General features: G+C 37.3%; 3 protein-coding genes across 3 annotated transcripts; 1 reads left to right on the top strand and 2 right to left on the bottom strand.

The window, feature by feature from the left end:
* LOC18768249 lies at window positions 1,525–5,606 on the top strand. Its single transcript, XM_007199869.2, has 5 exons — window positions 1,525–2,059; window positions 3,809–4,111; window positions 4,371–4,589; window positions 4,705–4,833; window positions 5,008–5,606. The coding sequence occupies exons 1-5, from the start codon at window positions 1,814–1,816 to the stop codon at window positions 5,218–5,220; spliced, it is 1,110 nt and encodes a 369-aa protein (XP_007199931.1). The 5' UTR covers window positions 1,525–1,813; the 3' UTR covers window positions 5,221–5,606.
* LOC18767586 (aquaporin TIP1-2) lies at window positions 6,779–8,807 on the bottom strand. The gene is made up of 2 exons (XM_007199283.2): window positions 7,968–8,807; window positions 6,779–7,783 (listed from the first exon to the last, which is right to left on the bottom strand). The coding sequence occupies exons 1-2, from the start codon at window positions 8,112–8,114 to the stop codon at window positions 7,016–7,018; spliced, it is 915 nt and encodes a 304-aa protein (XP_007199345.1). The 5' UTR covers window positions 8,115–8,807; the 3' UTR covers window positions 6,779–7,015.
* On the bottom strand, window positions 8,928–10,810 carry LOC18767966 (aquaporin AQPAn.G). Its single transcript, XM_007200810.2, has 3 exons — window positions 10,687–10,810; window positions 10,465–10,555; window positions 8,928–9,946 (listed from the first exon to the last, which is right to left on the bottom strand). Exons 1-3 carry the CDS (start codon window positions 10,746–10,748, stop codon window positions 9,155–9,157), a joined length of 945 nt encoding a protein of 314 aa, XP_007200872.1. The 5' UTR covers window positions 10,749–10,810; the 3' UTR covers window positions 8,928–9,154.

Genomic DNA, 12,268 nt, shown 5'->3' on the forward strand with positions numbered 1-12,268 from the left:
TTTTATTTTCTCCTTTTTCTTTTTCAATTTTTTTTTGTTTGCTTTTTTGGTCAACAAAGAATAGTGAAATGCACCGCCCAAAAAAAAAAATTTGGATAGAAAGTGGAAAACGTGGGAGAGAGTAAATAGCGGAGGAATAGTATTTTGTGCCGACAGACATTTGGAGATGAATATACTTTGTTAATTGTATTGTAATCATTCCTTTGAAAGTATTTTTTATATTATACGAAGTTATTGGTGTAGTGGCTCGATATAAGAGATATGATATGTAAAGTTTTACATCGGATAATATAATAATAATCTCTAGTTCAAATATAAGTAGCTTATTTTTAATTACATTGAGACATTTTAAGTTCAAACTTCAAACTTCAAGATTAATTGAGCCTAAACCTTCCGAAGGTTAAAAACTTATTCCTAATTACAACAAACTGATCATATTTCTAAAAATGTTAAATTGTATTATACATTATATGTGGAGTATGATAGAACATTTACCTTTGCAGCTGAATTTTTGTGCCAAACTATGCATGTCTCAGTATCACTTGTATCACTTGTATATGCATGTCTCAGTATCATTGATTTTGTAAGATACAATTGGATGTCGAAACGGTTTCCGATTTGTCTAATTTTTTGTAAGGATGATCTATAAATGAAGACCTAAAAAATAAATGGTTTGGATCATTGGGAAAAAAATTGTAGGGTACCCTAAAGGGCGTCCCTCAAATAAAATTATTTGAGGGATCCCTCAATAGAAGGGGACTGATATACAGAGAGCTTCCATTGAGGGATCCCTCAAATAAGCTTATTTGAGGGACACCCCTTGTAGGCCCTATTCCAGAGTGTATTTCACTAATCCAAACCGTCTATTTTGTAGATACTCATTTAAAGATCATCTCTACAAAAAATCACTTGAATCCGATATCATTTGACCACTCAATTAAGTTATTGAAATTTTAGCATTTTCTTGAAGCACTGTGTTCATTGATTTTGTAAGATACAATTGGATGTCGAAACGGTTTCCGATTTGTCTAATTTTTTGTAAGGATGATCTATAAATGAAGACCTAAAAAATAAATGGTTTGGATCATTGGGAAAAAAATTGTAGGGTACCCTAAAGGGCGTCCCTCAAATAAAATTATTTGAGGGATCCCTCAATAGAAGGGGACTGTATATATATATATATATATATAAAACTACAATCAAATTACTCTATTTGGATTTTTGTTATTTTATTTTATTTTATTTTTTTGCTCCTTGAATTAGCTAAGTAAAAAGAGATAAGCTCTTACATCATGTGTTTTGACTTCTTTCAAAGCAAAAGTATACAAAACTAGTTTTCTTAAGTTTTGGTCGGAAAAGTAAAAGATTAACTAGTTATAAAATTTTATTATCCTTCCTCTCATTTTTTTAACAAGAAAGAAAATAAATAAATAAATTTGCGTCTTGAAAACGAAAGCTAGACCAAACGAAGATGCCTAATAACTAACTAGCTTTTAAGCTACAAAACCCCGTACAATTTCCACAACACACACACACACACACACACACTCTCTCTCTCTCTCTCTCTCATATTTAAGCCTCTGCCTGCAGAGCCAGAAAGAAAGAAAAAAGAAATAAAAGAGAGAGAGAGGCTGCTAAAGCAGAAAGAAAGAAGAAGCTGTTCGTTTTTCCCACTTTTTAGCTCGTGTGACTCACGAGACTCACAAAAAGAAGAGCAGAGGCAAAGAAAGAGGGGAAGGGGGAAGGAGGAAGAAGAAGAAGAAGAAGGGTCACAAGAAAGAAAGAGAAGGCAATAAATAAAAAGGAAGAAATAATGGAGGAGAGCCCAAGGAAGAAAAGTGGAGCGGGGCAGGTGCTGGACGGTTCGAATATAATGGAGTTGGTTGGGAACAAGGAGGTGTTCAGTAGTTTTGTGGAGCATAAGTTTAAGGAGCTGGATAGAGACAGAGATGGTGAGCTATCTGTGAAGGAGCTTCAGCCTGCTGTTGCTGATATTGGCGCTGCTCTTGGCTTGCCTGCTCAGGGCTCTTCCCCTGACTCTGATCACATCTATTCTGAGGTACCCTCCAACTTCAATTTCTTCTTCTTTTTTTTACCTTATTTGGTATTTACTTTCACTACCCTTTTCATTTTTCTGCTTTTATTTTCTTCTTATTATTTACATATGTACACTCTTTATTAGAAAAATTAACTGACACGTGTCTTATACTTAAATTGTCAATTTTGTAATATGAAATGTTTGATATTGAAATACGATTCAAATTCACAGTCTGACAACGTAACATATTTAGTAACGAGAGAAGAAGAGTTAACAACTGTAATTGTTTTAGTAGTTTCTTTGGTTTTGTGTTGAATGGTTTGGAGATATAGTTATTTAGGAATGAACACAATGATTTTCTTTTTTGGCTGAATTAATTTGTTGGAGTGGCTAATCACTGATACATCCAAAACCCTCAGGTTAATAATGCAAACTTACAACAGATTATATCAAATGCTGCAAATTTACATCAGATATGCATAAGATAAAAATGCTACGTCTGATTTGACTTTGGAGCTTTTGATTGCGTTTTTTTTTTTTGTAGTACTCTAAATTCCACCCTTTCATCATGTAATCAAATTTGTTGTGTCATTCTTGTCAGGTCTTTTATTATTTTAGGCCACCTCTTTTGTAATATATGGTTCTGTTAATTTTTTTTTAGTACAAGCGATAGTCTAAATTACAGGGAGATGGGTTTCTCACACACACGCAAACAACTAAGATGTCATGGGGATTCGAACCTAAGACCAGAATTAAGGCTATTTTCCACCAGGCTAGACCCCGTTGGCTTCTTTTTTTTTAATGTTGAAAAAGGGAGATTGTTGTGGCTTTGCTTTGTTTCGTCTATCTGTATGTTGAGAATTTCTATTTCTAGCTCGCTTCAGAAGCATCCAACCCATGACCAAACTTTGTCGTTCTTATTTTGTGACTTTGCTTTTCATTTGGACCTACTTCTCTCACTTTTTATTTATTTTTCGGTATGAAAAAGAACCCTTTTCTTTTTATCTTCTTATGCTAAGAGGAATCTGGTGACGAACTCTGTCGACACTTTTATATTATTCAAGAAGATTTAGTGTGACGAAAGCCATAATTTGCCATAATATTCTATGATGGGACTGGTGCCTGCCCATTTTTCAAAAGGCAGTGGTTTTGTGGGGGAGGGGGAGAGAAGTCAAAAAACTTTCTTTAAGGGACTTGCTTCTGAACAAAGTAACAACCTTACCTAATCAGCTTTAATAATGTGGCTGTAATTTATCTTAGCAAAAGTACATGATATGTTAGTAAAATAATGTCACATACTCACTTTTAACCGCATGATAATTGAGGAAATAGAATAATTGTAAAGTCAACATAGATGATGTTATATAGTGAAGAAGTTTTTCAACGGAGGAGATCTGATTGCAACTTAAGGTACGTCTGAGATTGGCCTGACTGATTTACTGTGTCAATGAAGCTGCAATGCGGCAGAAATATTTTTAAGTATCTGATATGCTATCTTGGCATATACTGGCTTTAGTCCGAATGGGACAACACTGATCACCTGCGGTAAGAACCCGATTAGCGGAGAATCCATATAAGCGAATATAGTAGATTGTGTAAACATGAGCTGAAACAGGAAAGCTAGTTAACTAGATCTCTTTTAACGGTAACTGTTGTGTGCCAATTTGTTTAGAGGAACTAAAGTCATTTTATCCACAGATTAATTTCTTTGTTTATGTGCGTAAACTTTGCACTGGAAAAAAAATAAAGCATATGATTTGATGTGCTTAGGTGTTGAATGAGTTCACTCATGGAAAACAACAAAAAGTGAGCAAGACTGAGTTCAAAGAGGTTCTTTCAGATATTCTGTTAGGCATGGCTGCTGGTTTGAAGCGAGACCCTATTGTGATCCTCCGTATTGATGGAGAAGATCTCGAAGAATTCATCAATGGGCCAACTTTTGAACCAGAGATGGTAGCCTCGTATTCTGAGATGAAGTCAGCTGATGGAAGTGGAAGCCTCCGTGACTATATAGCCAAGGCTTTGGCAAAACTCACCGTTGAGCAAGGGATGCCCCCTTCATCAGATCCTTGGGTAGTTGATCTTCTCCAATTTAACTTGTTTCAGTACTAACAATTCTATAATTTGATCTTGGGAATGAAAATTATGTTAAACTAACATGCTGCAATTTAGATAAGTAGCGAAAGTATCGGCAACATTATATCATCCTACAAATTTACATGTTCTCACCACATTATTGTAGGTTGTAGAACCTAGAAAAGTTGCATTGGAATCTTCTTTCTTGACTATTTTTTTTTTCTTTTCCTTTTTGCTGGTTATTTTTGTTCTTTAGGTTATTAGCAATATCGTGGAACCTGCTCTGCAATCATGCACTGGCCATGATTTTGACAAGCCTGTATCTCAAGAAACTTTCATAGAGGAGTTTAAGAAAGTGGCAGAAACCGTGGCTCAACACCTTAAGGAGCAGCATGTGATTGTAGCCCACAGTGAAAATGACTTTGATGGAAGTGGCATTAAGAGACTGTTGTCCAACAAGTTTGAATTAGACAAGGTTTGACTCATAAAGATGTCTTCTCATATTTTTTCACTGACCAGTTGCATATTTAAATCTTGTTGGAATGCCATACGTATTGAAATCGCTTATTTCAATCTATCGTAAAATGCAGACACTGAATACAGCTATTGAAAATGTGTCAAAAGATCGCAGTGGGAAACTGTCCAAGGAATATTTGCGTGTGGCGCTGGATGCAGTGGGTCCAACCGCTGGTCTGCCACCACTTGGTGCAGTTGAGCAGGTGCTCTGTTAATTAGCAAACCTATCTTTATATCTGATTATGAACTCTGACAACCTATTCCTTCAGTGCTTCCCAAGCTTGATCATTTTTTCCCTCAGCAAATCTTAGTAACTTATGCCTGTCCAAATGACTAATGCAACATCTCCATGAATTTTTTACGATAAAAATCTACAGATGGACAAGGTTGTGCAGGACGCGTTCAACTTGGTGAATGCAGATGATGGAAAGCTGCTCAAAGAAGACGAGTTCAAAAAGATATTGACTGAAATCCTGGGGAGCATCATGTTGCAATTGGAGGGAAATCCTATCTCAGTTTACTCAAATTCGGTTGTGCATGAGCCCCTTGCCTCCTCTTCTACACTATTGCAGCCATCTTCCGAGTTATAGAGCATAGCTCTTGTGGATATATCGAGCGTAACAAAGATAAAACTGGCAATAAAATTTTGATGAAGAAAATGATCACTACCACACGTTTGTGTGTTGCTTAGTTATTGTAATCGTGCTAATGAAATGCTCTTAATGTGCAAATTTAGATAGAGATGGAGCCAAGATATATCAATGTCCACTACTCTCTCTGTTATGACTGCTTTCTGCTTGATGCATCAAGGGTTTTAGCTAATCGTAAAATTGTTACTGACTGAAGCAAATGGATCCAGGATTTGTCAAGGTGTTCATGGTGACTCTACTTGGTGCAATTGGTCTCTGCTGGATATAAAAGAAAGCTTGTGTTAATTTCTTGGTCACAATCTTTCAAATATACCATTTTTATCTTACAGTAGTTTTTTTTTACTGTTCATAGAGATGAAAGAGAGTTCTATTATTCATGCAAGTACTTTAAAGCACTAATAAGGTCATATGTTATGTTTCTGAAGTAAAAAAAGATCATATGTTATGGGCGCAGAGAAGTTTACATGTAAGAAGATTGAGACAACAACTACGTAAAACACTGATCAAATTTGACATGCTACCTTTGCTTTTGAATATAAGTGGGAGTGAGCGCAGGCATCTCCAGAAGAAGGCCTACAGCCAAACTCAAAACATAGAAAGGTTTGCCTATAAATAAATTTACACTGATCACTTACGTTTGAACTGAAATTATTTAGACCACATTTACGAATGACATATTTAATAGAGATGAAGTTCACTCGTATACACGGATCTCATCCTCTATTAATGATGTGGTCTGTAATGTGATCCATGTATCATTACTCTTACTTCTGAATTCGCCTATGCTCAGAATGTCGTGTTCTCCTTCCAGCACCACCAAACCCTTCTTTGGAAAGGTCTTAAAGACAAGATAGTTGTATTACACAAGCCAAAATGGGTGCAAACCAGAAAACCCAATGCCCATGCCACAATGAACCTCCTCTTACCAATGCAGGGCCTAAACACCTTGCTGGGTTGAGACCAATACCAGAATAGCCAGCCGTCCCTGTGATTGTTATTGAAATGAAAACTCCTAGCCCCATTGGTGCTGACAACTTGAAGCAAACCCAGGGCGGGCCAACTTCCTTGCTTCTTTTCTTGTCAAAAGCCACTGTTATGCCCACAAAGAGCAGCAGAAATGTGCACACAAACTCCAATAGAAAAGCATCTCCTGGGCTTATCCCATGTGTCTCTCCATTGGCATTGAGAGTGCAGCCACCTAACAAGAACTTCTGCTCTAAATCATGGCTCATGAGGGTGTGAATGAGGAGAAAATCCAGAGTCGAGCCAATGCATTCTCCCACCTAAGAAGAACTTCTCCTTGTCTATAGTGTACTGCTTTGTTTCTACATTCTCCCATCAGAGGGAATAGGTTGTTGGCTGCCTGATGCCCTTTTTTTTCTTTTTTTCTTTTTTTCAAACGTTTTTAGATATTGCTAAAAAAAAAATTCTTATTTTAAAACATTGCTAAATTATAAACAGTTTAGATTAAGATCCTCATGCTAGATCACTTTGCATATATGTAAATATGTGTCCATATATATATATATATTTCAAGAATCGTACATATTATGTTGTTAGACTATCAATGAATACCGCACATTTAAGAAGGATCCTATCTAAGTAGCAACTGTGGTTCACAAACGCTAGAATTCAAACTTGTAATCCACTACATTTCCAACCGATCAAAGTACCACTTAAGCTAGAGCTCAGGGTAGAATATTTTACGTGTTTAAATGCATTGCAGATCAAGATCTCATACATTGCCCTCTCCCTTCAGAATGTCACACTCTTCTTCCACAGATTTTAAACCCTCATTGGGCAAGTTTAAAGAGACACAATAGTACACACTACAAGCCAAGATTGGTCCAACCCAGAAAACCCAATGGCCATCCCACAACCTCCCCCCTTGCAACAATGCTGGGCCTAAGCACCTTGCCGGGCTCAGACCCACGCCCGCATATCCGACCCGCCCAGTCACAGTAATTGACACAAAAACTGCAAGTGCCATAGCCCCAGCTACCACAGCACACACCATGGCCAAACCCAACTCTTTGCACCTTCTCTTGTCAAATGCCACTGTGACCCCGACAAAGAGAACCACAAATGTGCAGGCAAATTCTACCATCAATGCTGTTTGTGTCCCCACCCCAGATGTGGACCCACTTCCCTTGATTGTGCAGCCACCTAAGGAATATTTTTGTGCTGCATTTTGATCCATCACAGTCTTGATTATAAGAAATCCCAAGATTGAGCCAATGCATTGTGCCAAAATGTAGATGGAGGCCCTAGCAAAAGTTATAACACCCTTGAGGGCAGCTATGAATGTGAAGACAGGGCTCATGTGCCCTCCAGATAAAGGGACTGTGACTAGGAGGAAGAGGAAGGCTATGATGAAGACTGCAATTGGGACAAGCAGCTTTGGATCAACCTCTCCTGATTCCAAGCATGAGATGATTGAAGAGGTCAGCGTGAACAGAAGAGAAGCTGTTGCTACTAATTCTGTAAAAGCTGCTCTCCACATCTGAAAACAGAACCCAATAGTGAGAAAATTGTAACTATATTGACACTTTTTTAATTCAACAATTGTCATCTATGAGATTTGAATGCATGAGTTTCTCCGATAAAATGGAGAAAAATGAAATTTTATGATGATAATAGAATACTTGGTAGACAAGACATTATGTTGCATACTATTTGAAGCTTACCTCTGGTGAAAAATATTCATGGGCACCAATTGTAGCAAGAAATTTTAGCCTCAGTGAGTTTTCGACACCAACCGCCTCACAACTTCTGCCAGCTGATTTGGGCAATTTTTCATCAGCTTCATTTGGGGTCATGACCAAACCCTCCATTGCCTCAAACAATTGATGACAAGAAAAGGGTTGAAGGGTTTCTATTTAAAGAACCCCCTTCTTCTTTTTGTGAGTTCTAAATTTCTAATTGGTCACTGCAACACAAATTGAGACAAAAAATTTCATGGCAGAATGATACACCATTACATGAGTAATAAAAGTTGCCAAAAAATTATTGGTTTTTAGCACTTATCCAAAAAGAATTGAGAGCTTGTGAGCTGGAGAAGTTGCCAAAAAAAGCATTGGTTTTTGCTCTTCCAAGAAGGCAGGCAGCGACCATGCATGGTTTTATATATAAGTTAATTAGACGTGGAAGTCGAAAACTATAAGGATGATGCTAAGCTTTATAATTGCAGGCATATTCACTCTGGAAGATGCTGGGCTTAGAATAGAACAATGGAAATTATAGCCACATAAAACTCTATATACAACGACTAGACAAAGCTAGAATTTGCAAGTTGGGATGATGACAATCTCTGTTTTGCACCATTTAAATTATGTCAAGTTTTTTTTTTAATTTAAAATTTTTTTTAAAGTCAGCACAACAAAGAGGCATTTTGGATTAACCAATGCCAAAATCACATCACACTTTTGCCTGTCAGTCCAATTAAATGAGTTCTTCTCTCTAAACCGTTTATTGGTATTTGATTCCTTTTTTTTTTTTTTGGGGTAACTGGTATTTGATTCGTTTATAAAGTGGATAATTCTGAGTTGTTGATATCTCTTGTACATTATTCGTGGCAATCAAACAGTTGATAAGCTAGCATTTTCTCTTAGAAAACACCTTCCACCAATTCTGAGGACAGCAATGGCTATATTTAATATTAAACGAGGCTCATACTCTCAGTTTAATACACAAACATATCTTCAATAGTTACAACAAAGATATATTTTAGTGAGACAATATATTACCACGTGATGTTACTAATTCACGCAAATGACATAGCTGATATTTCATGAATTTAGGGTATAAATAAATGGATTGATATATAACACCACATGTCAAATTTGTCATACCGAAAAATTACTCAAATCCATTTCTACTGGGGAAGAGTCTTTACGATATTGACTGTATCTTGCGTGTAGCCATCCATGTGGAAATGCTGACGTGGAATGATCTTTATGTACAAATAAAATGTCACGCAAGCAATAATGGGCCCGACCCAAAACACCCAATGCCCATTCCACAGGTGGCCCCCGCGAATCAATGCGGGGCCCAAGCATCGCGCCGGGTTCATTCCAACCCCGGCATAGCCCTTTACAGCTGTAACGGTGGTTGAGATAAACACAAGGAGGCCCACAACTGTTCCAACGATAGAAAAGACTACAACTCGGCCCACAGCATGGGCTTGGCGATGGTCAAATGCCATCCAAATCGAAGCAAAGAGAAACACAAAAGTGCATATGATCTCAAGCCAAAGGGCTTGGGTGGTCTCAATGCCAATAATGATTGGCCCATGTGGGCCTGGGGCAATGACAGTGAGAGTGCAACCTCCAAGTGAGAACGTTTCTTCAATGCTGCTGTTTACCACAGCCTTCAGGGCTAGTGCGCCTAGTACCGCCCCCGCGCACTGGCTCAAGATGTAGACAGCGGCACGTGAGAGGGATATGAGGCCGACGAACACTGCGGATAAGGTGACAACGGGATTGATGTGGCCGCCGGAGATGGGATTGGTGGCGAGTAGGAGAATTGCAACTGTGATGGAAATGAGGATCGCCATGACAAGGTTTGGTGTTGTGGTTCTAGTCTCATAGGAGGAGATAACTATTGTGTCTATAGCGAAAACAAGTACTGCCGAGCCAACTAGCTCTGCTAGAGATGCTCTCCAAACCTGTAATTAATAATAAAAAAACTTACAATTAATCAAGTACAAAAAATTCAAAGATCAAAATGATTTATTTTTTAAGTCTACATTCATAGATCATCTTTGCAAAAAATTAGACAAATCGAAAACCGTTTCGATATCCAATTGTATCTTACAAAATCAATGATTATGGTCCTTCAAAAAAGTACTAAAATTTCAATAATTCAACTAAGGGGTCAAATGATATAGGATTCAAGTGATTTTTTATAGAGATGATCTTTGAATGAGTATCTACAAAATAGACTTATTTGAATTAGTAAAATACATTACGGAATAGGCCCTCTCAAATAAGGAATCCCTCAAATAAGGCTAGACTCTAATAAAATTCATACAAGATATGCACCACTTAATTATAAGTTTGACTTATTTTTGAGTTACATCAGACAAATATACGTACTTTAGATTTTGATTTCATCGTAAGAACCATCTAATTAGCCGACTTATCAAGTCACTGATGTGAATGTTAACACATAATATATACCAACCTTCAAAGAAAACAGCTCGTGCAATCCCAACTTCTTACTCAAAGTGGAGGGACTGGACTTCTTCACTTCCTCAACATTCCAATGCTCTGACCTGCAAAATCATTTGCAGAAGAAAACATGGCGCACAATATATGACAGAAAGTAACGAAGTATTTTAACCCTCAAATTAAAGAATTAGGAGAAGAAAAAAACAATTGCTGGGAAGAAGAATTTGGTACTTACATTGGTGTGGAAGAAAAAGGATGGACTCTATCATCCTCTACCACCGGCCTATTTTCAGCCATTTTTTTTCTTTTTAATGGTTGAACGGATTGAGTTGGAGTTCATTATATCTAGGGATGTATGTATATGTATATACATTATAATATACTCAGGGACGTTGATCTGTATGAGTGGGCAGGTAGACAATAATACCCGTTACAAGTCAAAATAAATTCAATGATAACCACACTTCCGGCTGCTACACCCTACTTATTTATGATATGATGTACACTGCTTTCTAACACCAAACTCATTATTGTTAGATATTATTCATATGTTGTAATATTTGTTATATTCAGGGGCACTTCTATCCTCTGAACATTTGCTTTCTTAAAGCTCTCTCTTCTGGGACAACCAACCAAAAGTCGACATAGATGTTAAGTGAGCACAAATTGGTCAGAGCACCACATGCATGTATGATAGTTGTGCCTCCCAAGTTACAAACATAAAGGATTTGAACGTCAAGACTGTTAATGTATGCATTTTGAGTTATTTCTTTTGGCTTCCCTTGACAATTTTGTAATAGGATTTTTATTATGTTTATCAAGCTCATGCTTAGATTAAGAATAGCTTCTCTAGGTGTTCTTAACTAACAACTATCCTATGGAGATTCAAGCAATTTGACAAAGGTAAGTATGCATTGCATATCATGGCATTAAAACTGTTTTCATAAAATGATGACTAGTCATCTATTTCTCGTATGACTAGTCATCCTTGCTCTGTAGGATTTCCAGCTGGATAACAAACCTTTTTGTCCTATTCTCCTTTCTCTCTCTGCTGCCATGTGGGTATTCTGACCTAAGGGAATTTTTGTCTTTAAAAGGCTATCAATTCCCTCATTTGCAGCCGTCACTCTTGGGGGATAGGTTTTGGAAAGTTTCATAGCAAACTTTCGCTTCTTCTTCCTCAAGAGTAACCTTCATATTTTATGACATCTATGAGTTTTTCCGAAATGAATTCTACCTCCTGAAAAACTGCATGTGTCTTTGAATCTCATCTAGCTGCATAAATCACTCTCATTTATATCTAGGTTTGATTCAAGACTAATTTCTTCAAGAGAATGGTTTCTTGAGGAAATTGGTCATTCTTCTTTGAATCCAAATTCTGGTTTCGTTTTTGAGTTGGAGCTTGAAAGCTAGTGCCATGGGATGAACGAGCTGAGAAGGAGCTGCCATTGCCATGATGAACTCAGCTTCAAGCTTTGCTAAGTTGGAGAAGAAGATTGCACAAAGGAGGTATTGCTCATCTTCCTAAATAGATCTAGGTTTTGCTTGAGCTTGCTTGTGTTCCTTTGTAAGAATCTTTTTCTACTTAGTGGATTGTCTGGTCGGTTGATGACCCCCAGTTTTTCCCAATGGTGGGTTTCTGGGTGAACAGTTTCTGGTTTCCATCTCTGTAAATTTTCTGGGTTTGTGTTCTTGGTAGTTGACTAGTCATCTGTATCTTCAGTTTGCTGTTTACTTGTTCTTGGTAGTGACTAGTCATCTGTATCTGCTGTTTGCTGCTTACTTGATTAAGATGATTTCACACACTTTCACCATTG

Source organism: Prunus persica, chromosome G8 (genome assembly GCF_000346465.2).
Source record: "Prunus persica cultivar Lovell chromosome G8, Prunus_persica_NCBIv2, whole genome shotgun sequence".
Taxonomy (NCBI): Eukaryota; Viridiplantae; Streptophyta; class Magnoliopsida; order Rosales; family Rosaceae; genus Prunus; species Prunus persica.

Excerpts from the sequence above, each read along its gene's own strand:
- LOC18768249 (XM_007199869.2), top strand. The coding sequence starts at position 1,814 with ATGGAGGAGAGCCCAAGGAAGAAAAGTGGAGCGGGGCAGGTGCTGGAC. Across the intron at positions 4,590-4,704 it reads ACAAGTTTGAATTAGACAAG|ACACTGAATACAGCTATTGA; the intron begins GTTTGACTCATA and ends CGTAAAATGCAG. Across the intron at positions 4,834-5,007 it reads CACTTGGTGCAGTTGAGCAG|ATGGACAAGGTTGTGCAGGA; the intron begins GTGCTCTGTTAA and ends AAAAATCTACAG.
- LOC18767586 (XM_007199283.2), bottom strand. The coding sequence starts at position 8,114 with ATGGAGGGTTTGGTCATGACCCCAAATGAAGCTGATGAAAAATTGCCC. Across the intron at positions 7,784-7,967 it reads ATGAATATTTTTCACCAGAG|ATGTGGAGAGCAGCTTTTAC; the intron begins GTAAGCTTCAAA and ends TTCTGTTTTCAG.
- LOC18767966 (XM_007200810.2), bottom strand. The coding sequence starts at position 10,748 with ATGGCTGAAAATAGGCCGGTGGTAGAGGATGATAGAGTCCATCCTTTT. Across the intron at positions 10,556-10,686 it reads CCTTTTTCTTCCACACCAAT|GTCAGAGCATTGGAATGTTG; the intron begins GTAAGTACCAAA and ends ATGATTTTGCAG. Across the intron at positions 9,947-10,464 it reads ACGAGCTGTTTTCTTTGAAG|GTTTGGAGAGCATCTCTAGC; the intron begins GTTGGTATATAT and ends TATTAATTACAG.